The 24,767-nt window shown below is 38.9% G+C and overlaps 1 protein-coding gene across 5 annotated transcripts in view; it reads right to left on the bottom strand.

The window, feature by feature from the left end:
* The window catches only part of AMPD3 (adenosine monophosphate deaminase 3), a 34,720-nt gene extending 19,937 nt beyond the window's left edge, over window positions 1-14,783 (bottom strand). For 3 of the 5 annotated variants that reach the window (XM_067296117.1, XM_067296119.1, XM_067296120.1), the window contains exons 1-6: window positions 14,144-14,216; window positions 11,630-11,855; window positions 8,934-9,129; window positions 8,290-8,455; window positions 5,806-6,025; window positions 3,143-3,272 (exon numbers count right to left, since the gene is read on the bottom strand). In XM_067296117.1, coding sequence (XP_067152218.1) covers window positions 3,143-3,272; window positions 5,806-6,025; window positions 8,290-8,455; window positions 8,934-9,129; window positions 11,630-11,855; window positions 14,144-14,165 — 960 coding nt within the window. In that variant the 5' untranslated portion in view covers window positions 14,166-14,216. Of the gene's footprint in view, window positions 1-3,142; window positions 3,273-5,805; window positions 6,026-8,289; window positions 8,456-8,933; window positions 9,130-11,430; window positions 11,519-11,629; window positions 11,856-14,143; window positions 14,217-14,641 lie in introns of those variants that run through there. The other 2 variants (XM_067296118.1, XM_013957925.2) reach the window with 2 other exon arrangements.
* Between the last annotated feature and the right edge of the window lie 9,984 nt (window positions 14,784-24,767).

Below are 24,767 nucleotides of genomic sequence, written 5' to 3'. Positions count from 1 at the left end.
GATTAATTTCATTCAGTTTGTTTTGAGACTGGTAGAGTTTAGAAGTATCGAAACCGTTCATTTCTTAGAAGTAACAAGTGGTGTTTCAACCCTGTGGTCACTAAAAATAGCTAGAATTTAGCTCCTTTTTTTTAAACCAATACTACTACTTCTTCTTCTTTTTTTTTTTTTAATCAGTTGTCACAATCTAGACCAAATGGCAGGTCACAACAGCCACCAGCTATTGCGACACAGAACTCAGCAGGGCTGAGTTCAATCACTGAACATGTCTCACTGCATTTAGAAAGGTACAGCAGAAATCTGACAAGCATTATTTGCTGGCATCACAATCAAAGCTTACTAATTTTTCCCATTTCCTTTCTTTTTATTTTTTATTTTTCCTGTTTTAATAGGAATGCTTAAGCTCATCTCCTCCAGTGAGCTCATTTATTTAATAAATCGCAAGGCAAGGCTCCCATTAAATAAGCAAAATGTACTTCTAAGAAATGAGTGATATTGGACTTAACCAGAACACAAATAAAGTTTTGCACTGATCAGGCTGGAGCTGGAAATTTGCTTCTTAATAACCAGCCAAATATTTATCTAGACAGACAAGAATCCACAGGTGGTAAGACAGTATGGCTGGCTCCACATCCCTCACCACAGGAGGGGGACACCTCCTGTCTATATAGGAGGATGCCAAGTTTAGAGAAGACTGAGTCTGCCATCAGCAGGGCTCTTCCATGTTCTCCAGCCCATGCACAGCAGAGTGCAGCCAACACTGATCCTCTCAGGTTGCCTGAGATTAAGGATGAAATAAAGTAACAGAGTTCACTTCTGCAGCACACTAACCCAGAGCTGAGTTTTAGCCTTTGTGTACTAGAGCGTCTTACTTTCAAAAGCAATTATGTGAGGTTTTTTTGAGCTAAGCTTCCAACACAACATTCAACATACCAACAGAACATTCAACATTCATAACTATTTAATTTTGTCATTTTCAGTCAGTTACATGAGTTCTTTTATATAAGCAGAAATATTGAACCAGGGTCTCCACACTAGTGCCACAGGGATGGAATAGAGAATTTCACTAACAGCTCTTTTGAGAGGTGAATCTTATTCCTTGGTTTATTTATTTATTTATTTATTATTAGCAGTACCCACTGTTTAGGATTGATTAAAAGAGAGACATCCTGAACAGAAGAGGCTCTAATAGTATCTGTTTCACATTATAACTTCAACTGCAGATACTGTTACTAGTGAAGAAGCACTTCTGGTGAGTTACAGATCCAAACATTACTTGTGTTAGCAAGACTTAGGGAAAATAGATTATTTCTGGGCTTAGAGGAACTCTGTCTATCATTCATTTTACTTTCCATAGAGACTGCTTCATGGAAGTACTACTTTTAAGAGTTTAAGCAAGGTTAACTGTGCAGCAAAAAATTTTTAAGCAATAACTAGCAGTGGGAATGGTCTCCATGAGCAGAGAGCAAGATTGCTCCTGACTCTCTTGAATTTAGGTATTGCCAAAGGGGGAGTGATACCTAGTCTGTGCTTTTAAACATGAAACCATTTGTAGGCTTTACTTTACTAGACTTTATTTACTATTAGGTAATTAGAAGAAAAATATGATATGAGTCATTGAACATTGGCTTTTAAGTCAAAAACTGAACTTAGAAAGTACAGTCCTGTTAAATACAGCTTCTCAGTACTCAGATTGTCTAGGCACTTATCTGGTTCACACCTCTGTCCTTCACACCTCTCAATCACCATGCATTTTGTTATTAACATCTCTGTCAGCTAGGTAAGTGTTACATCTGAACATGGCATAGAGTAAATATCTCGGCCAAGGGTATGCAAGAAACCTGTCAACAAGTTTGGAATTGAATTTCAGCCACTTGAGTCCTGTTTGAGTGAATTAGCTATTAGATCCTCAGATCCATACGCTTAACAGATGATTGTGTGAAATTAATTAGAATTTATCTAACAGCCCATCTGCTTCTAGCCTTGTGATGGACATTCAAACTCATTTGTTTAGTAGGCTTTGTGATTAATGGTTTACCACCACAACAGCAGCAAACATCAAGCAGCTTTGTAGTAGTCCTGACTCTTTTTACATTAGCAGCCAGCACACTGGGCACTATAGGGAATAGCCACAGATTTTCTGGATGTACTGGCAAGCCAAAACATAACAAGAAGGATCCAAGTATTGACCTAAACCCCAAAGCGGTCTTTTGGGGACTGTCTCTTTCAACTGCATATAGAAACAATCCAAAATGGGCCCAAAATGTAACCATATGTACCCATATAACAAATATAACACCAGCAAGAACTATTACTTTGTGGAGAAATCTCACTTGTCAAACTGAAGCGTTTTCTCCAATAAAGCAACTTCCTCTAAAGTTGAAGAAAGGGAAACAAACTAAGCAGCATAACACTGTTGCTTCCAAACATTTAAGAAAATGCAGCTTCCTGGGGTGCGACCATTCCCCTACCTGACCCCTCATTACATCCCAGCGTATCTCAGAGGCAGCTGAGAATCTAACTCAAACATTAAGGCAGCCTGAAAGTTAAGTGGGCAAGTACCAGAGACCCTTTTTTACCACATGCCGATGGCAGCAGGCACCATCAGTTCAGTTTCTGTAGGATGTTATTTTCATTTCACGATCATTTGTACATACATATTTTCAGTGCGCAGTGCAATTTTTATCCAAAGTATATACAGCTGTTCATAATACAGTCTATTAGGACCTACCTTCATGGAAGCAGGAAAGTGCATTTGAACTTTCTTTAAGTGAATTAAACTGAATTAAACAGATGTTTTATTTATTTATTAAATGGATGCTTTTATTCATAATTGAAGTAAACCTAATCTGATTAACTGTTTCACTCCTTTAAAGTAATCCACATACAATTAAGCCCCTTTGCTTCTGAATAAGTAAACAGAGGAGTTTAACACAATTCATTTAACCTACTTACATTCAGATTAATTTTCCTGAGTGTTCCCGTGTAGAAAAACATGAATATTCTTAAATTAGCATGATCTAAATGAGTGAGATGCAGACACCACTTCATCCATTTCATCTACACTGCACATAAAAAAATACAAAACTGCTGAAAAATCTCACTGAAAACAATGTCATGCTTTTAATCCTTTAACACTTACCTTTCTCACATTATAGAAGTCTCGATGGGGATTACTCTTCAGTTCTTTAAATTCAGACATTTCATTTAACATCTCATGTAAACTGAATTTAGATTCTAAAAAGTTAAGCCGCCGATGGCAATATGTCTTTCTGAAAAAAAAAAAAAAAAATCCAACAACAAAACTTTAACTGTGACTTCAAACTATTTCTATTTCAAGTTCAGAAAGAAATTACTATTTTCATAGTAAAAACAAATTACTTTTTTTATATAAAGACTAAGACCAATCCATTCTTCTTATCTTACTGGTTATCAAATATGTAAGTCAATTTCCAGTACAATTTCAGGACCAAGTTATTAGTGAAACTTCAGAGCTATGCATAAACATGTTATGTGCTTTAATTTTTTTACTTTATCACTGCATCTGTGTATAAACTGCAGTTCTTTTACTACTGATTTAGCCAGAGAAAGCATAAAATTTATATAAAATTTAACAAACTGCTGCTACTCCAAAATCAAATATATCCAGCAGAGCAGATAACCTCAGAAACAACCTGTAAACAAGACTTACTTCATGATGAAAATACAGATTATTTTTACCCAATATTTATTTGCTTTTCGATGGGAACACTAGAAGCCAAGATAAGAACAAATATAATTTCATTTTTGGTGCCTTATAAACACACTTATTATATAGGAATACTTTTTTCCAAAATACTTTCTTTTGCTCTTTTTAAAAATCATGGGGTTTTTGTTCCTGCTTGCCTCTTCTGTTGTGTTTCTCACTCTATTTTTAAACAATGACATGGTTTTTCTCTTCACCATCTGTCAATTCTTATAAAATCTGCAATATTTTTGTAGCACTATTAGTGTAATAGTCAGCCTTTTTTTTCTCCGCTTCTTTGTTGACATTTTCCTCATCAATGGAACACAAATCCAATAATGGATTTGAAAATCTGATTCAAACAAAGTCTCACTGTATCTGATACTAATCAAGACCCGTTTACCTGCTGCAGAATGTCTTTGTTGTGTTATACTATTGTTCAAGAGACCAGAAAACTGAGGAGTAAGGACGAGATTTCACCAGTTTAAGGACAGTAAAAATTAAACAATGGATTGGTTCTTGATCTCCAAGCAGCCCAATGTGTGATAGACAAATGATGGGAAAGCACTTTCTGTGAACAAGGAAACAATACAGTAAGAGCTTATGCAACAGGATTACTGAGAAGACTCTTCCTTTTGGTTTGTGTATTTTCATCAGGGAGTATGAATCAGCCTGGAATAGCTTAATCTGAAGAGCAAGAGGAGCAGATGATTGCTCCCGCATTCAGAGAATGACTGAGTTTTCCAGAATGTCCTACCAAGGCTCTTTCTTCTTCTGGCTTCCTTATTAAGGCTGTTAACATATGCTGCAAAAGAAAGGTCTACAGTATGGGGGGGGGGGGGGTTATTATTATTATTTTTTAGGTTTTCCTTTTTGTCCTTCTTGGCATCTGTCTCTCTTGGAATTTATCACAGTGAAACTGGAAATGCATATACTCATGGCATACTCTAAACAAGCATACTTAAGCTAGCTTTAATCTGGAGCTGGAATACTGATAATAATGAATGGCAGAAGCACAGACCTTTGCTCTTGAAGACATGCTTAGGGAATGGGGCAGGTCTGTTCAGCCCAGATGCTTCGCTGCTATCAGTGCAAAAGGCAGGCAGAATATGCTGCAAGTGTTAGACTCAAAGAGGAAAGAACGCCTCAGGTGTGATTAACTTGTCACATTGTAAACAACTTGATCCCGCAAAGGCAGTATGACTAGAAATGCAGGGCAGGAAGGGAGGGCAGACAGTCCGAAAGAACAGTTCACGTTCCTGCTTTGTTCCATCTTAGGATGGATTCTTTTCCTTTCCTGGTATTGAGGCCATATGACATAAATGTTTCCAGTCTTCAGCTGGGAAGCAAAATTTGTGTTACAAGTAACCTAAAAATTGAATTCTTGAGTCTTCCGTATTCACTTGGCAGAGACATTGACACACATGACAAAACAATGACAGTACTACAGTTCTTATATTTCTGGGTTTGGGGAGATTTCCCAGGAGTCTGATGGTTCTGGGAAGTTTCAGACCTATTGTGATTGTGCATGCACAGTTCAGTTGTGGTGTATGAGCAGTTAATTCACATCTGGAACAAATTAGACCAAATACTTATGTTGCTGAGTTGTTCTGATATGTATGCTATACATATGCAGGGTTCCTCTTCATGCAGCAGCCAGATCAGCACAGACACGAAGGCATTCCAGATAACTGTTCTAAACCTCAGATTCAACATAGGCCAACACAAAATTTAAAAAAGGTGAGGTTCAAGTTTCAGTTCTCAGGCCTCAAGAAGTCTAGGTCAGATTTGACTTGAATCATGTGGGAACATATGGCCAGTTTTTGCTTTTCTGTTAACTGCTTCTCATTTTTGCTATGACTGATGCAAAGAAACTAAAGAAATAAAATACAGTTGTATATTTTTCTTCTTTTTAGGTCTTTCTGTGATGCATTAGTGCTTGAGAAGGACAAAATATACATAACTGTAGAATGAATACTATGAGGAATTAAGTATCACAAGAGTGAGAAGTATTAAACTAGGGATAACCAGCTGCCTGAAGGGGGAGGGAAAAAAAGAAAGAAAGAAAAAGAAAGACGTACGTTGGACCATCTGCAATTAGAGCAAGAACGTGGCTCAGGTCAAGGGTATAGGTCTCCAGGTCAGGATATGGCAGACTCCGAGGCTCATTGAGTTCCATCATTTCCTTGTTATCATAAACAAAGGGAATGCCACCTTTTATCTTGATAACATAATCCAAATTGTCTGGAGCATCATCAAGATTGTAAGGATCTTCATTTTCTTCTGGGGGTGAATGAAAATCTGGAAATAAATTTAGATAACATTTAGAAGAATTAACCTAAACAAAAAGCAAAATAATTTCAAAAAGGACTTCCTGCTTCTATAATTTATTTATTTTACAAACCTCGGTATTAGTACTTGCATTAAAATCATATTGTTAGTGACTATAAAAGATCTGTTGTAACAACACAGCTCTATTCTGACAGGCTTATATTTAACCACAGTCTCTCTTTAAGCCATTAGAGTCTGCCTTAACTCAAATATTATGTATTATTAGAGTTCTCTGAACCAATGTATAAATAGACTTAATGCTATTCTTTATTACTGCGTGATGGCACAAGTTTCAAAAGAAGTTTCCGAAAGTATTTAAATTAGGATGGTTGAAAGTACAGTTGAGATTTTTGAATGAGAGAACAGCTATTGATTTCATATCCACCTTCATTATTTTCTTTTCACCTTCTGACGCATTGTAATAATTATGGAAATTTATATTTAAGCACACAGCAAAGCAGCTGGTTCTCATATTGAAACATAAGCCAGAAAAGAACAGTCTGTGCTTTACTTCTTCACCTCTGCCCTTCCCATGATCCAATGAGGTGGACTGTTACATGGTAGGATTGTCTTCCCTTAACCATTACTGAATATGCTCCACACATGGTAGAACAAGAAATAGTCTAGAACACATTGCCTCTCACGGCTGACCAAAGCAATGTTTGGTTTGCAATTTTTGTTTGTTTGTTTTGGGGGGGGTAATAAAACTTTTTTTTAATGTTTGTTTTTGTGTAGAACCAAGAAATGCAAAAGTCAGAGATGAGAAAATGTAACTACATTTTCCCCCTCTGCTTTCTGAACGGAAGTGGAATTAGAAAACATCAAAAACATGACTAGGATTTATTCAGTACAATTCTGTAATTCCTTACAAAATGAATTACAATTTTTTTTTGAGAATCAGGTAAACACACAGATTTCTGGGAGATTCAGCTTACATGAACACTCAAACATCGTCCACACAAACTAGTGAATGTTCATAGCTTCTGTTCCAGTATCTTACTAATGCAACTAGCACAAAATAAATTTGTGTCAATTATATTTATGTCAACTGAGCTACATACTTGGGCTCAGTCTTATCAGTCAGATCACTTATTTCTCAGACTTGGTTTAACTGAATAGGTAAAAGAGGAAATTACCCACTCCTTTTATTCACCTACAGTACCTGAACGTTTATGTTATAAACTGATACCATACTTATCACTAATATTCATAACTATCCAGCTATAACTTGTGCCAACTAAGAGATTATGTAATGAGATTTTATATCACAAGTTTAAAACCATAGCTGTAAAAAAGTTATTACCATAATAATAGCTTGAAAATACCAGCCCATCACCTGTTCCAAAATATCTTCCCTGTCTTGAATATTCACTGTACTGTCCTCTTTACACTTTTTCTGTATAACAAATAGCTGAAGATAATGTTAACTACCTCTCTTCCAACCATTGAACTAGAGGGTAATTGATTTAAAATGTCTCTTTCTGTACAGGTTTATGGCTGAGAATACATTGACAACAATATGGAAACATCTAGGGTGGCAAGTCTGTACAGACCAAGGGTTGCTCTGCTCAGGCTGATCCAAAAATTAGCAGTGCAGTTTGATGCACAAGCAAAGCTTTCAAGACACAACCCAAGTAACTGACAAATATAGTTTGTGGCCCATATAGTGTAGCAATATATCCAACCTAATAAGCCTTGTTGAGAGATGGAGTTTATTAAACCCAGGCAGAGTGCCCAGCAAATGTGACTATACAGCTTCCAGACTTGACCTGGTAAGCATGAACCATGCCTGTGAAATTACTGACTCGGGGCTTGCTAACACTCATATCTGTATGGTGCTTCAATTTATGCTGTAGACGTGCCCATAATCCTTTTTATTTTAGTATGTCAAAATGAACAGGAATGACTTTTCACTTTAAACCATATCCATGTATCTTTTTCCTGAAGTAGTAGAAGTATACTACATAATACCATGTTTGCTGCAAAATGCAAAAAATCAATGACTGTCCAATATGTTTTTAGTTTTTAATTTTTTTTTGTTCAAAGTTTCACATCATACACAGACTCTATAGCATAAGTCCCTCAGTGATTCTCCACCATTTACTAACAGAATAAATTATAGAGGCAAAGTCATGCAGAAGAGAACATCACAAACACCCAACTTACCTTTACTACAGCAGTATACAGGTTTAGCTCTATATTTAAAAAAAAAAAAAAAAAAAAAGAATATTCACCTGGATACACTTCATCTTCAACCTTCCATTTTTCATCTCGCATGCTGCACAAATACTGGGATGTTGTTCTTGGGAAGCGATGGTAGGCCAGACGTGAGTACTTTTCTCGAATGAGAAGAGCTTTCACCAGGCTCTTGGCAGCTTGTTCATAATCATCAACTGTAACCTGAAAGAAAAGCCTGGATAAATACTGACAAAAGACAACTGTCATTTTTGGTCACAAACTGAACCCATGCCAGTAACAAGGAGACTGGATTTCCAGAAACATAAATGTATGTGATTTGAATATAAGGTTCTTACCCACGGTCACAGAGAGCCAGTGACAGAATGAAGGTCCAAACAGAATGTGCAAAACACACACACACACACAAAAATTCTTTCTCCTCTCATCATTATGCATATATTTAATTCCTGATTATATTTTATCTTTACCGATTTATTTATTTATGGGAAAAAGTATAAATAACTTCAAACAATTTTGACTTCATTTCTACTTTTACAAACCAATGCATTCACAGAGCATGTTAGTTTGTTGCAGAGAGCCAGAATAGACTATCATTTCACACTTGATGTACAATAACTGCTTGTGGTTTGAATTTTTTTCCCCTAGGTACAGAAAGGAAATAATAAAAAGAGCTTCCTACCCCTGCACAGTAGTCCCCACTAATTGAAACTCTCTGAAACTCTGGTACATCATATGGCACTTGGACAGGCAGAAAAGCACTTGGAAGAACTGGTGTTGCAGGAGACAGAACAGGATTGACTGATGGTGCTTTCCATTCCTGGGTTGGAATTTGTAATGACAAAGACTGGGATCGAATCATCTTGAAACTTTTCTTCCTATGAATACGTGGTATAAAGCATTAAATAAACCATGGTATAAAATATTAAATACATTGGAAAACAAATTACAAAGAAATCACTTCCTAACAGGTTTCATAAAATAAAAACTCTCATACCACAGGAAAATGTTGGTCATAAAATATTCGTGCTTTTATTCTATTGACTTTTTACATTGTATATGCTATTCATGATTGTACTTACCCTCCACATGAGTACACTATGTCATAACATATTTTAAATCACTCTAAGATGCTGTAAAGATTTGTTTTGTTTCACTTACAAATTCTGTATCAGCAAGTCACTGAATAGAAAGAAAATGTGATCACTGTGTTTAATTTAGGAGTTGATTCTTGAAGTGTGGTAGCATCAGTATTTCACAAATTATCAGACAGAAATAAGTGAATGTTACATAAGGTAAGTTGTTATATGTCATCATGCTATTACACAAATTTTTCATTCTTCAAAAACACTCAGCATTTAAAAGTTCATCTAGCTGTCAGACAAGACTATGCATCAGGATTTCACATGTAGTCATTTAGTTAAACTTGTAAGTAAAAGGATGAACAAATATAGTTATTCCTTAGGTAGTGTTTGATGAGACTTCAGTAAAAGGCTATTGGTTACCAGAGTAATAACATAGTACGGCTTTGATATGCAAGTCTATTCCTCCCCTCTGTGCAGTAAATGGTTAACCCCCATAGATTTAAAAACTTTTGCCCTTTCTTAGCAAAACTGTGACAGATGTGTACCTTAGACAAAACAGCTGAAGAAATATGCTGTATTTTTCAGTGAAGTAATTCTAATATCTCAAGTGAAATTTTGTAATATCTCTAAAAATGTAATTAAATCTTCCTTACTCAGTTTAATGTATTTCAGTCAAATAATAAACAAACATAATGTGATAAACTTAATATCACTTCCTTACATACAGTGAACATATTCCATTTCCTCATTTTATAAACTAGATGCCAAAACCTTAAAATGTTAGTAAGAGCCATTAACAAAGGAATACTGGAATACTCTCTGTAAGTTGTGTATTATTTCTGTGATATTCCGACGAATAAGAACATGCAGTGGGGGTATGAATAATACCCTATGACCAAATTTCATCCTTTCTTAAGCACTTGTAGCCACCTTTGAGATCAGTAATGAAACTCCTGAAACAGTGTTGGATCAACTACAGCTGAAGGCAACTGAAGTTGTACTCATGCAGCTGGCCTCTAGGTACACTTCAGTGCTGTAGGACAAGGATGAACCTGTGTTTTGTGTCCACGGGTATACAACATACATATAATAACCCATTTCCTACAGCTAAACTTGTGCAAAACTTTAGGTATAAGAACAGTTTGATGAAAGATATTTTTATAAGGCAGTTTCCTACATTAAAAATGAAACTTATTATTTCAGGAGGAAAGACAAATCAGATAGTAGTTTGAATGACAACATCGAACCTTTCCTTCTGTGCTTCTTTAATTCTATGAACACACTAACTGGGAAACCCACTTGGCACAACTCAAAACCAAAAATCTCAGCCTGTATCACCAGTGTGTTATAGCTTAGTTTAGTTAAACAAACTCTTCTCCCTTCTATTCCACAAACACAATGCCAGGCGCTGCCCAACTGATGGTCTGGAGCTAACAGGGCACGTCCATTCAGCTCCAAACCATTTCAAAAGCTTTCTGGCTTTCCTGCTTTTGGAAAGTCTTCACACGTCCAGATCATTAGTGGCAGACTGCTGCTGAGTGCACGTGACTAGCAGGTAGTCTAGGCTGTCCACAGAGGTGAAGATACTGGGACAGCCTGGAATCAGGGCAATGCTACCTCCCTCACAGAAAAAAAAAATCATAGACCAAATCAAGTTTGGCTTGATTCATGGGTAAATCAAAGGTAGACTATATTTTGACCTAGGAAAATAACGTGATGAGTTTTATGGTTAAATAACGGTGGTTAGATTTTATCTCTGTGAGTTGAGGAAACCTATGAATAACCTCGTTATGCCAGTACCACTTTTCAGTTTCTCCCTTGGTGTTAAATGTCAACCCTTTGCTTTCATCTATTTTTACAGAGACCAAGAGAGGTATCACACTGCTGTCATTTTCCTGTGTGTGAAGATTCTCCGTTTCTCTAAGTGAAATTAGTATATTTAAGGAAAAAAGTCTCCCTCTTTGTTTTTCTTGACTCTTTACATCAAAAAAATTTTAGGGGTCCGTTCACTTCTACCCAGCTATGCTGTTTGTTAAACTTGCATAAGCAATATCTATGCTATTGCTGTAAACACAGCTGAGGAGACGACCTCACCAGTCCAAGCTCCCTAGGGCCCATCCCCAAGCCATCCGCATAGCATGAAAGGACATCACAGAGGTGCCCTTGACACTCGCTGTTGATTTTTCTCCTGAAATAATATCGACAGGTAGAATGTTATTTGCCAGATATTTCAATACTAACTCAAACTCATTTAAAAACTATTTTCCATTAAGAAAGCAACTACTGAACAAACCTTTTGGCTGTTTCTACAGACTGTTGTTCTGCCAATTCCTTCTGCAGTTCCCTTTCCTTGGCCTCTTTCTGCCCGATAGGGCAGTCTTCAGGAACGGTGAATAATGACAAGGCATCTTTGCTGTCTTCTTCTCGGAGGACTTTAGCAAATACCTTCTCCGCTAGAAGTCGCACGTTTTCATCAACCTCAGAGAAGTTCAGCTTTGGAAACTGTCTGGGCATCTCAGCTAATAAGGAAGACAGTTGACAAAATTAGAACTGCAAGTAGAATAAAGATATGTAAGAGACTGTTTTTTTTTTTTTTTCCATGGTAATCCTATTGAAATTAAGAGCTTAGAGCAAGAACAGAATAAATAGAATAGCTACAAAAAATTTCAAGTAGTGTGAAGTATGCAAAAATCAAGTGAACCTACTGAGCATCTTTACTTGGGGTCATGCTAATTTGTGAATTAGGAACTTCTTAGTATGCTCATTTACAATTTTTTTTCCCCTCCTACAGAAATATGGTTTCTAAGGTTCCAGTTCAGTTGGAAGTATAAAATACCTAGAAGAAAGTTAAGAAGTAAAAGGAACATTCTGCAGTAACAATGAATAAAAGGTAGACCTAACAGATGAGGCTTCCACTGCCGAATAATTCTCAGCTGACTTGAAAAAGTGCCAAGTGTTCAAACATAAGTAGAAGATGATCTTCTGGATGGCTTTGGAGAACATAATGAAGGCAAGGGTTTAATGCTTAATGTTTTTTGTTTTATATTTTTAATTTCTATTTAAGTAGCCATTCATCACAATGTATTTCCATTTTGTTATAGCAGCACTACTGAAAATATTGTCTTTAGTGTTTCTTTTATAGTTTCATTGCTTTATTTAAAACCCATTCTCACACATGATCTAAAATTTGAAACTTGACACATATGGTAGCATTCTGGAGGGGGAAAAGATACAGTGCATGCAAATTACTTCCCAGCATTATTTATTATGTACTATAAAGCCCTCTTAAATGCCTTCAGTATGACAGTGTTTGTAACAAGATTCAATTCTTATTAACATAAGTTAAAAATAGAGCTGAACACATCACAACAAATGGATCCAAACACTGCCAGAATGTGGAGAAGTTTGGGTCCAAAACTGGCATTTCAGAATCCTTTTTAGTTTCAAGAAAATACAAACATATTTGGTAAGATGTTATTTATTTAAATAACTGAAAATCAGCATGGGTCGTGACAGCTTTTAAGGCATAACTTATCAGTGCCCCCATTACAGTAGCTCTGTGGGCATGCTGCAAGTTTCACATGTTGATATGTGATCCTTTTGATATGTGATCCTGTTGTTTTCAGCCTAAAAGATTGTAATTAATGTCCACCTGTTTTCACAGTTGCTTTAAGAACACTTCTGCTTTTACTCTAAACACAACTATACTATTAAAAAGTGATGAGAGAAATACGGCAATTTAGCTATCACCTACATTATTTTGTGTTATTTTGTGACCAATCCAAAGCCCAGTAGAAAAACTTCACTGACTTCAATGAACCCATACAGTTTTTCTGCTTGCAGAGTGTTTTGCAACTAATATTAATTCTTCATAAAATGAAATATAACCACCCAACAAACATACAAATACATACCTGCTTACTTGAATGATTCAACGGCAATGCACTGTGATGTCTTAGAAGCATGCAAACTTAGATTCAATTTCTCAATTTCAGGCCTCAATGAAGTCATGGGAGTCCTTCCACTGACCCCAATGAACACAATTGTCAGCAACACTAACTGACTCATAGAGCTGCCAGCAACAAGGACCTCTTTGGCCTCTTCAGCTGGTGGCAAAACAGCTTTTAGAGTTAGTAATTCAACTACATCAAGAGTGCTTGCAATCTGAGTAAAATGTGGATAATAATGTTTCTTCTGCTGCTAAATCAGCAATTTTTTTTTTTTTCCTTTTCAGTACTGGCTGACTGGGAAAGTCAGGTTGAGTTTATCATTGGCTGAGCACTTTCCCAGGTTTAATAAACCTAAAATAGTTGTGAGACACCTCATGTAATACTCATGCAAGCTGTACCATCCCAAACTGGAAAGGGATGAGGATCTTATCTCCCTATAGAAGTGCAGTCCTTTGCCCTCCAAGGCGAGAGGGACTAGAGAGGGCTGGGGAGTGGGGATTTAATACCATACAGCAAATCCTGCTTTTTCCCACATCTTTCTCTCTCAGAGAAAGGCTCCTCTGGTTGCCCCTTGGCCCTTGCAGAAGAAAAGGGTGCTATCGCCCTTTAAACACACTGCAGGAAGAACGGTGGGATGATTATTTCAAAAGCAGTTATTGATCAGGAACCTAATGGGCTTGAATATTTAATGAGCACACGCCGCTGAAAAGCGCCGCCGCCGCCGCCCCACGGGCTCTCGGCGGCAGCGCGGCCCCGCACAGTGGTGCCGCCGCGGGCGGGCGGGCGGGCGGGCGGCAGAGCCAAGGTCAGGGCCCCGCGCCGGCCCGCCGCCGCGCTCCTCCCGCCCCGGCACTTACCCGGCGCCGCGGGGAGAGCCATGCTGCGGCCGCGGCCGGGGCTGGGGCCGGGCCGGCTGCGGAGCCGCCGCGGGAGCCGGGCGGCAGGGACGGAGGAACGGAGGGAGGAGCCGCTCCCCGCTGCCGCAGCCACCCGCGGGCCGCCCCAACACCGCAGTGCCGCCCGCCGCCCCGGCCCGGCCCTTTATGGCCCCCAGCCGGGCAGCCAGCTGGGCGGCAGCATCCCATCCCATCCCGCCGGGGCCGGGGCCGGGGTGGAAGGAGGGCGCCGCGGGGGAGGGGGGGCGCCGCGGGGGGCCTCGTGTCGCTGCCCGCTGCCGGCGAGCGCGGCGCCCCCCGCCTCGGCCAGGCCAGGCCCGGCCCGGCCCGGCCCCAGCCACCGCCCCGCCCCGCCTCAGGGCGCCGCCGCGAGCCCGGCGGCGGTTGGCGCGCGGCGCGCCGTGGCGCGAGGAGCCGTTAACGGTCGCCCCGGGGAAGGGGCGCGCGCCCCGTGCGTACCTCAGTCAGGAGCTGCCGCCTGGGGCCGAGCGGGTGGGTCGGGCTTGTTTCTCTCGGGAAGAGGGAGGCGGCCCCGGCTTCAGGCACTGGCCGGCGGCACCTCGTCCCCGCGGCTCTACCTGAGGCCACGGCAGCGGGGCGAGGCGAGGCGAGGCGAGGCGCCTCCCGCCGTGGGGGGGCCGTGGCTCCGCCGCCTGTGAGGGAACCAGGAGGATCCGGGCGAAACCGCCTTCCCCCGCGCCGCGGCAGCCCGTTTCCCTCCGGAGGCTTCAAGACAAAAGTCCCGCTGTCACATGGCTCCTCGCAGGCGTGGGAGGGCGCTAACCTGGGCGGGCGGGCCGCCCGGCCCCGGCCCCGGCCCCGGCCCGCCGCAGCAGCCCGGTGAGGGCCACCTTCGCAAACGCTTGTTTGAAAACTCCTCCTCAAAAAGCGCTTTAATACAGAGAACTTTCGTTCGAGACCCAAACGCCCTCAGGTCGATGCAAAGATGGCATCTGATAAGTAAGTTTGCTGACAGTATATCCCTATCAAAAGTAGTTTCAGCCATGTTTGTCCTTAAGCGTAAAGACTGGAATCAGGTCCTGGTGTATGTTAAAAAGCAATTTAAAAAATAAACTTACCAAGTAAAGATCCCAGTATAAATAACTGCTAAGAATCTAATACAATTCCAGGATATATGAACACCCACGTTTCCTGTGTGTTCTGGATGGTCCCATGTTTGAGGCAAACTTCTTTGCTAGGACAAAGAAATCACTTCTAAAGGATATCGCTGAAGGTCAAAACAAGCATGACTCAGCAGGAGTGAGGTCCTTAACATGTGAAATAATTTGACCTTAGTTTAAGAGATTTCAGGCCCTGAATCTGAAAGGTTTAGGGTTATTTATGGTAAGTTTGGGTCACAATACCTGGAGTCTAATCCTAAGGCATTTAAATACAAAAGTATGTTTACAGTACAGGAAAGTACTGGGAATGTAGCAACTGAAGAACCAGGGCCGTTGTGTAAAAGAACAAAGAGAGTAACAATGTATCTCTCAAAACATGAGAGGGATTGGATACTTTTGTGGCCAGTGGGCTGTGTCCTATATGTACTCGCAACTTTATAAATGAAGAAATGCTCCATTCATAAATCTAAAGTTCTTTTCAGCTTCAGAAATTCCTTTGCATCACACAGTTGGTGAAGAAATGGAAATAAAAAGAAATTAGATGACTGTACAAGGTTTGTGTTGGAAAGAAGACCAGATGTTTTGACTAGTATCAGATGGTCACCTTAGTGTACTATGGGACTCATAAAAGAATAAGTAAAAAAGCTAAGAATTAGGGCAACAGCTATTGTGTAAGACATAGAACTACCAACCCCAAGCATTTGAAAATGAATCAGCCATGCAAAATCATAAGATTGACTTTAAAATAGTGATACTAAAAAAGCAGGCTTTGCTTCTTCTCTTAGTTTGGAATAAAAGGCTCATGCCATGTGTGTATGTTTCTCCCACAGTAACTCTGAATGCCTTCATCAGCTGCTGTCAGGCTACACCCAGACAAACCATCTGCCACCCAGGAAACTACACACTGTAAGTGTCTGTAAGTCTGACTCATGTTTGCCCTGCCTGCATGATATATGAGGAAAGGACACCTGTTGTTCCTGGACATTCAGTACACTCATTGATTGCTGACATGTTAGTCCTGCCTCTTTTCTCCTGTTCCCCTAGTCCTTCTCCCAGTTGCCTCCCTGAACTTGCCCAAACTTGCTGGCTTCCCATCCCTGTTTGCCTTACAGTACAGACTCTTTGTTGGCCTTCTGATCATAACTGTGCCCTCCCTGTTGGACTCAGGAATCCCATGGCTTCTTGGAGTCTTGGTCTCAGGTTGGCAAATGGGTCTTGCCTCCACACATCATTCATCTCAGTTCTAACCCCTGGACAACCCTCAGCTTGTGATAGCTCCCTCTCATGCTTTTGCTGGCTTTCTACCAACCATGACAAAAGAATAAAAGTCTCAAAGGTAACTGAGCTTTTACAGTTTTCTTTCATGAAAACAGGCAGCTCTGCGTGTCCCAAGTGAATAAAAGGCTGCAGTCCTGAGGATTCACATGGAAGGGAGACCTTAAAAATGCCTTAACAAAGCAAAAGCTTCTATTAGCAATGAAATGCAAATCCATAAAAACTTAGGCCACTTATTCTAAATGATCATGGAACTATTTAAAAGAGTTTTCCTTTTGCACCAAGCCAAAGTGCTGGAAAGTTTTAAAGGCAAGCTGAGATCATAGCCTAGTAAGCACAACTGTAGCAACTTGAGCATTAAGAAAAAAACACTATTGCAAAATAGTGCATGGATTGTAGGAATAGGGTCATAATAATAAATTGACAAAATTATGCTCCAAGACCTCCCACATTTCACAAGAGCAATTACTACAATCAGTAGTTATACAAACTGCATTCAGAACATATATTGGACTAGTGGATATGGCTAGTTTTATGTCCTATCTCTGCCCTCAAAATAAATAGTTCACATATAACTTTGGAAAGAGGAAACAAGACTTTTAAGCTGACAACTATGAAACAGCATCTTTGCAACAGTAAATGCTATTGAACAAAGATCATCCCATTGATGTCAAGCAGCACCCTGTTAAACACTTACTATCTGGCCCATAAAGGAGTCTTTTTGCCAGCCCATTTAGCGGTTGGTTAAGGCTTTGATACATCTTATTGCATCTCCAGAGTGATTTTAAATATTCTGATTCCTGATATAAAATGTAAATACTTTCTGAAAACATCTAAGTTTTTTGGTTCACTGCTTTTGTGTAGTAACAGCTTCCACAGGTTAATTCTGCAATGTGTAAAAACTTATTTCTTTTTATGTTTTAAGTTTTATTATACAACAAGGTATCCCCACCTTTTACAACTGGTTACATTTCTTTATATTCTTTAAATGCTGTATTTCTATTATGCCTTCATCCTGCTTTAAGCCCTACTTTAGAGATTAATCTTTTGGTGACAGTAGTAAACTCATGATTATTTCCAGTGTAGATGACATTTGGACTGCTCTTTCACAGTCATTCTGGCATTGTGACAAAAAAGAAATTCAGTAAAAGTTTTAAAGATTTGCTTGCATGTCAACATCCAATGAAAAAATGGGATAAAATAAATAAAATCCTGATTATACATTTTGTATTATTAATATTTATTTTTAGAAACAGAAAAATATTATCTAGAAGATTACTAAAGCTGGAATGCACATTCATGAAAATTAGGAAGTTTTCTCATTATCACTTCAAATTGTTGCAGTTGTTATAAACATACTGCTTTCATTCCAACACTGCATTAAAAGCTAATGGATTTTAAATTTTTAATAGATTGCTATTATTGACTGTGATATTCCTAACAACAAAACAACTAATGGATCAAATGAAATATTTCTGTCTATAGTGGACCCATTAGTGACATCCAAGCAATACTACATGCTTTTCTAATCTTTAATCAGTGCAGTTAATGCTATGCTTGGCACAATTACATTTACCTACTGAAGAGTAACTGATATTCCAACACCAAAAGCATGATCAAAAACAGTAGTTTCCAAAAGCTAGAGGGGAGGTTTGTGCTAAATGTGAAATGTAATTGAACTGCATTATCAAATACCCTCTACTGTGAGGGAAGAGTGGTCAATATTTTAAACAAAACAATAGATGAAAATCATAGTGAATCAAAAAAGAGAGGAGAAGAACCCATGGAGTGATTGAGATGATACAAAGAAAATCATGTGTGTGTTTTACAAAGCCAGTGAATCAAAAGGCATCATGTTTCTTATCCATTGCTTTTGAAAGAAGAAGAAAAAGGATTTTGTAGAAAATTAATGCGATATATGAGTATTCAGGCCTATATTTGAATTGGACTCAGCTAAGAACTCCGAATACAGATGATTGGATCTTTCTCTATTGAGTTAAGCCAGATTCCTAAATCTAAAAGTTTGGTTCCTACTCTAAATATAAGCAGCAAATTCTCTATGTTTTGGAGACCACTCAAAGTCATTCCAGAAAGTATTCTGGAGAGGCAACAAAGAGGAGAAAAGTTGATCAGGCCAATTTTTGATAAATTCTATTTTGAATGGTAGTGGCATTAGGAGTATGTACATATGAGATACATCTAGGCATATGTAAAATGTGGCTATGATAAAGGTAAGTATTTGAAAAACATTTCGGTAACTTCAGTCTTTTGAAAATGACTTGAACTGATATTAGATCTTATAGATGGTTTGGAATCCTGTTTCTCATTTATTCCAATCGAATGAAACTCTCCTTTCAGAAAGAATACCTGCAAGTATAATTGTTCTGTAGGACATTATTATAAAATACATATAGTATGCAAGTGTAAATCTGATGTTGCAAAACTAAAAGAGAAGTGAGAACTACAGAAATCACAAAAGCATATGAATGTTGAATCACTACTTTAAAAATGAAATAGGGTTGTATCTGTACTGTCCTAAAAATCTCAGCCTGAAATAACATAACAGAAGTTTTCCATGAGTTTATAAATAGAGTATATCCTAATACTTTGTTGCACAAGAAAGTTTTACAAGCAAGATGGGACGCTTTGGTGTGTTTGGAATTGTAAGCTGTCATTCAGATATTTGGAAAGCTTTCTTTCTCAACCAGTTGGCAAATTCATTGCTGGCATCTACTAACCGCTTTGCTTTGTCACAATAGCCCAGTGAAAATGCTAGTTTAAAACCAGTTTATTTTAAACCTATTTAGCTTGGACTTTGCAAGTATTTACCCTTAATGGAAGACTGCCTTGCTTTGAAATTATAAATAATTCAAATTTTGCATCTGTTTTAAGAAGGAGAGATTTGACTGTATAAGACAAATCTGTACGTAGAGCTGAATGATCTTTAATCTGATTTATAAAAAGCAGGATTTTCTGGAAGTTACATTTCACATCTGTTATGTTGTACTGTCTGATATCCAGATGAAATCTTTTCTAACCACTGCTCTGGCATACTGTGCCGTTTTGCTCAGCTTTGTTTTAGGGGGAATTTTATTCAGTCAGCATGTACATAAAATAAAATATTCAGCAAGTGACTGTCTTATAAATTAGGCATTGCCAGTGCATGATAAATAATGCAACACTCTAATTACCACTCACAAAGGGGAACGAACCCTGTGCTCTAATTTGGAAACCTCTAAAATAAAGAATACTCTGAATTATTTGATTTCTGCAAGAAACAGTATTGAAATGCATGTTTAAAATTTGTTTACATGTTATGTTTGCAGCAGAAATGCAGATAGTTTCATTAAGTGATATTCAGTTCTGCATTTGTATTGCCTGTAGATGACTGTTGAAGTTTGGTGATGATCTGTGAATACGGCTTGCATCCAGATTATTTAGTTGTTGAAGTCTGAAATTTCATTCTTAAATAGCAGATATCTGTGAGATGCAGGTGGTGCACATAGATGTGCCCAGAAACCAGGAAGTTCAAGATATAGTTTAGACATAATCTCCATGAACCTTATATAGCTTTATCTAAACCCAGTGTTAGGTGCTGCTGAACTGCAGCCCTCCCTGTTTCCAGAATGCCCCTAGCCTTCCCTTTATTTCCTGCTTTTACATGGATGAGTGAAGTTTTGCAGCCTCTAAAGCTGGGGATTCATTTGTACCAGAGGGTTCTTAAAAGCCATTTACAGCCAAAATAAAGCCTCTATATACTGCCTGCATAGTTCTAAGCAGACATAGTTGTTAAGAAATCCAGCCCCAAAAATTTTTATTTGCATATCAGAAACTTAAAATTTCACCCCTCAAAAATAAATTTTGCTTCATTATTTTAACTCCACGCTGCCTGAGCTAAAAAATGCTATGGCTATGCCTATGCTTATATGCTAAATAACTAAACAAGGTTCTGTCTTTCTTCCATAAAGCTCACCTAAAATATTGGGTATGGCAATCTACAGCTTGTAAAATTTTACATCATTTTTCTATCCTATAGATAATGGGAAAATAATATATTTTATTTGTTGTAAATGTAATTCACCAAGAGGCAAATGTATGTCTACCATTTTCAAATACCAGGATGTGCCATGCATCTAGCTTTATTTTGCCAGCTGTTGCATTTGTTTTGCTCAGTCTCTGAATGCAATGATTGAGAGGTCTGGTGCACCACCTACTGTCACAGTGGCCGCATTGGCAGCTGTCTTTTCCCCTTACCGGTTGTGACCTTGCTGATATTATGTAAACAGCAGTTATGCAAGGAATGCAGATTTCACCTTACATAACACAGTTTGTTCCTATTCTAGATTTCTTTATTCATACCATTAGTCCATATAAATTAAAAGGAGAGAAAAGCAGTATTTACTTTATTAAAGATATATATCTCAGGTTCCAAACTGACTCTGTGGCCTGTTTGCTACTGTAGTTTTTTTCAGTCAGGCAATTTCATGAAACTCTTATCTCTTCCATAACCTGGAAGAAATTCACTTCCATTCAAAAAGGCAGTACACACATCTAAAGTCATATTTGTGCTCTTTTCTGAAGGTCAAAGAAAGACTTTCCTGATACGTAGTTCTTGCGCAGAATGAATTGAATCCAATATGGACTAAGGGAAATCAAATTCTTTGTATTTCAGGCTTTATATTTCAGCTGCTCTCGAAAGCAGAGGACTTGCTTCCCATGTCCATGTGCAAAGATAGATTTCCATGTCACTTAAGAACATATGAAGTGCCATAAGGGTGAGAAAAAAGAGCCCTGTAGCCCAGTATTCTGTCTCTAGCACACATTAGGAGAGATCCCAGGGGCTGTGGGGCCTGTTTCTGTCCGCATGTCCTCTCACGTGTCCAGGTGGAGCATCATCAGGTGATGTCCAGCACCTCCTGGGATACTTTCACAGAGAATTAGATGCTGCAAGGGCTGCTGTGCTTGTTGCCCCACTCAGTTCCCTCTCTACTCATTTTAGATCCTGCAGCTCTCACATCCCTCCCCTTTCTCCATTTATTGCCCTTGATCAGTTGTTTTCTTCTCCTTTTTTTCTTTCTTTTAGCCCTTTTCCTCCTCAAAGGGCCTGTGATTCCTTGAATACCTTCAAGGATTGGTGAGCAGGGGTTCTCTGCTTAGCGTTTTGCTCCAGTACTTACACATTTGTGATCATACACCTTCATGCCCCTTTCCTTTTTTCATTTGTTGCTGAAGCCCAGACATCCCTTAAAGGAAAATCAAACAGAAATATTAGTAGACAGTTAGGTAGATGGTGCGAAACAGAGCAATCCTTTCCCTGCTGTGCCCCACCTGTGCTGCTTTATGATCTTCATGAACTGGAGGTGATATATGGACTGTCCTAACTGACTGTCACCAATGGTCAATCTGTCTTCTAAGCATGAGTCCAGTTCCATTTTTAACCATGTCTGTTTTGGTGTCTGCAACATCTTATGGTAGTGAGCTCGTTCTAGAGCTTCATTGTGTGCTGTGGGCCAGCGGGACGTGAGCCAGGTTTGATCCAAAAGTCATGTGACCGCATATAGCACATCTCTTTGAGCTCTTAGATTTGCTGGCTGATACAACAGCCAAGTAAGCACGTATCTGCCACAGGTAAAGATATCCCGTAACCAATGCTTAAATAGATAGAAGCAATGCATTTCTGAGCTAAAGGAATGTGCCACAGATTACCACACTCACATGTATTATGTTACCACAGAAAGACAAAAGGATCTCCAGGGAGGGTCTCTGTACATAATATAGCTCTTTGCTAGATCAGGCAGCTGGAAAGAAGTAATTTCCACAGTGAGTAGCTGAAACAGATGTGGAGAAATCGCTCTGAGACTCAGGCAGCCAATAGGAAGTGGAGCAGAAGAAATTAAATGAAAGTATGAAATGAAAGTGGGCATGACTGACTAGTCAGATGGTTGAATGACTTGTCCTCTCCTATAGGATCCAGCAGGAGTAAGCAGAGAGTAGGGGAGCTGTCAGTCCTCTCAGGTCTAGACAAAAATGGAAGAAAAAAAGAGCTGTCCAACTTATTGCTTCCCTAATAATTAGTTTCTGAGTTTTGACAACCTTTTTTTTGCAAAACAAAAATAGTTGAAGAATTAAACTATTTACAAGCAAATAGTGAAAAAATGACTACTGCATTGATATGTCTTCAGCGTTTCATTTCAGTTTTGTCTTCTTTCAAATTTTAAAGTGTTATATATGCTCTACCCCAAAATAATGTGGAAAAGATACATTTCCTATATGCAAATATTCATTTTATAATCTGAAAATGTATTTTTGGTAAAATAGCATATATGCTATGACTTTGCTGTGCCCAGATATGCTTTAATGACTCATAATGTACTGAATCTGTTCATACAAAATGTAGCTGTCACTGATTGCCAAAACAATCTGCAAGGACTACTCCACTGATGATTTATACAAGCGTGCACCAGGGAAGAATGAGAGAAAGTTTTAAAGATATAACTATTAAGGCCATGACCAGAGTGGTAGCTGCAGAGATGCTGAGAAGAAAAAAAAAGTATCTAGTTGTTTTCTGCGTAAGGAAGTATGCTAATTATGGCTAAAGATTAGGGAAGAAAGGACCGTAGATCTCCAACACCACCTGAAAGATGTATACATTTTCTTCACAGTCCAAAATGAAATCAGTCATTAATTTTTCTGCTTGATAATGTGGAACACATTTCCCCCCAAACTGGGACTGGTTTTGGATCCTTCAGTTAAAAAAAAAAGTTCTCTAGTTGCCAGCCAGCTCAGCCCACTCTGGAATAATCCCTTTGGAAGAGTGGAATCCGAGCGTAATCCCTCAGGACAACTTTCCTGCATCTTGCAGCATTGTTGGAACGGCTGCTTGCATGACTTACGGATCCACAGCTACCTTAGTGCTTCGAGTTACTAGCAACCAGCCCAAGATAAAAAGGACAGAGAGTTTTTCTCATGTGTGCCAGCAAAACAGAAGAGTGCAAAGTGGTTCAGTAAGAGCACATCAACAGCCTAAAAACACTTTTGCCAACTTTCTCCATGCTTGGAGTCAGAATCCATCAGCTTCACTTTTCCCATCCATAGTCACCACACAGACATCCTGTGGGCAGAATTAACTGTGAATGTTCTATAAAACATAGGAGAGATACTGAAAGCCTTTGCCTTTGTGCCCCGACAATGGCTATCAATTCCAGTTTGGTCAAAAGCTGAAGTAAATTTAGTTCCTTTTTATAATAGCTGTGGTTCTTGCTGATCATTCACGAAAGATGCTCTTCTGTAAAAAAAATTACATAGTCCCTTATGACTATAAATGGGGCATATCTCTCTGAATTGTATCTACTTACTATTCAAAGCTGGAGCAAGCTTAAGAAATGCTGTATAAAAAAAACAATATAGCCACCTACTGTTTAAACTGAAAATGCTCAGTTTTGTGTAAGTTCTGCTTTAGACTCCCTTTCTAAGCACAAGAGCAAGATTTAGATGCAGTCGCAAAGGTCAGAGAGGGAAAAGATCTCATAGTCTTTCATCTTAATCCTTTACAGTTCTTATTTCTTATGAACTGTACAGTTAGTACTAGAATTTGCAGTGTTAAAATTTTATGTGGAGAGATTTCTATTACTGAGACACCGTTTCAAAACTATTCAAAAAGTTTTCTCTGATATTTAGCCTCACACACTTTGATATTATTACTATATTTTTACTATATTATTGGTATATACACAAACACAGACAGAGACACACACACATAATTTATACTGATTTTTCCCGATCATTTCTCATGGTGGGCTCAGATGTAATTTCTCAGCGTTTGTCATCCAGGCTTTTTCCCTGTATTGCCTGTTCACATTGTTATTTTTTGCCTCTGTGGATAGCTTTGAGAGAAAAAGAAAGATGATTTTTATAGTTATTGGCCAAACAGGCTGGGTTTGTTCTCCTTGTATTGTAACATAACAACGCGAGCACAGAGCAACTAATGGCTACTTAATAAACAGACTAAACAGAATTTTGCTCCCCTGTGGAGAAAAGCCTGGGGTCAAGGCAGAGTTGGGTGCATGGCTGAGCCAACCAGGCATCTTCTGCTGCCCTGGGAGACGTAAGGTCAGAGGACAAAAGGGGTCACGCCAGAAGCAGCAATGGATATTTCTGAGACAAACCACCTCTTCCCTGGTCCACAGCAG

This window comes from Apteryx mantelli, chromosome 4, assembly GCF_036417845.1.
Source record: "Apteryx mantelli isolate bAptMan1 chromosome 4, bAptMan1.hap1, whole genome shotgun sequence".
NCBI lineage: Eukaryota > Metazoa > Chordata > Aves > Apterygiformes > Apterygidae > Apteryx > Apteryx mantelli.
This window is presented reverse-complemented; position numbering and strand designations above follow the sequence as displayed.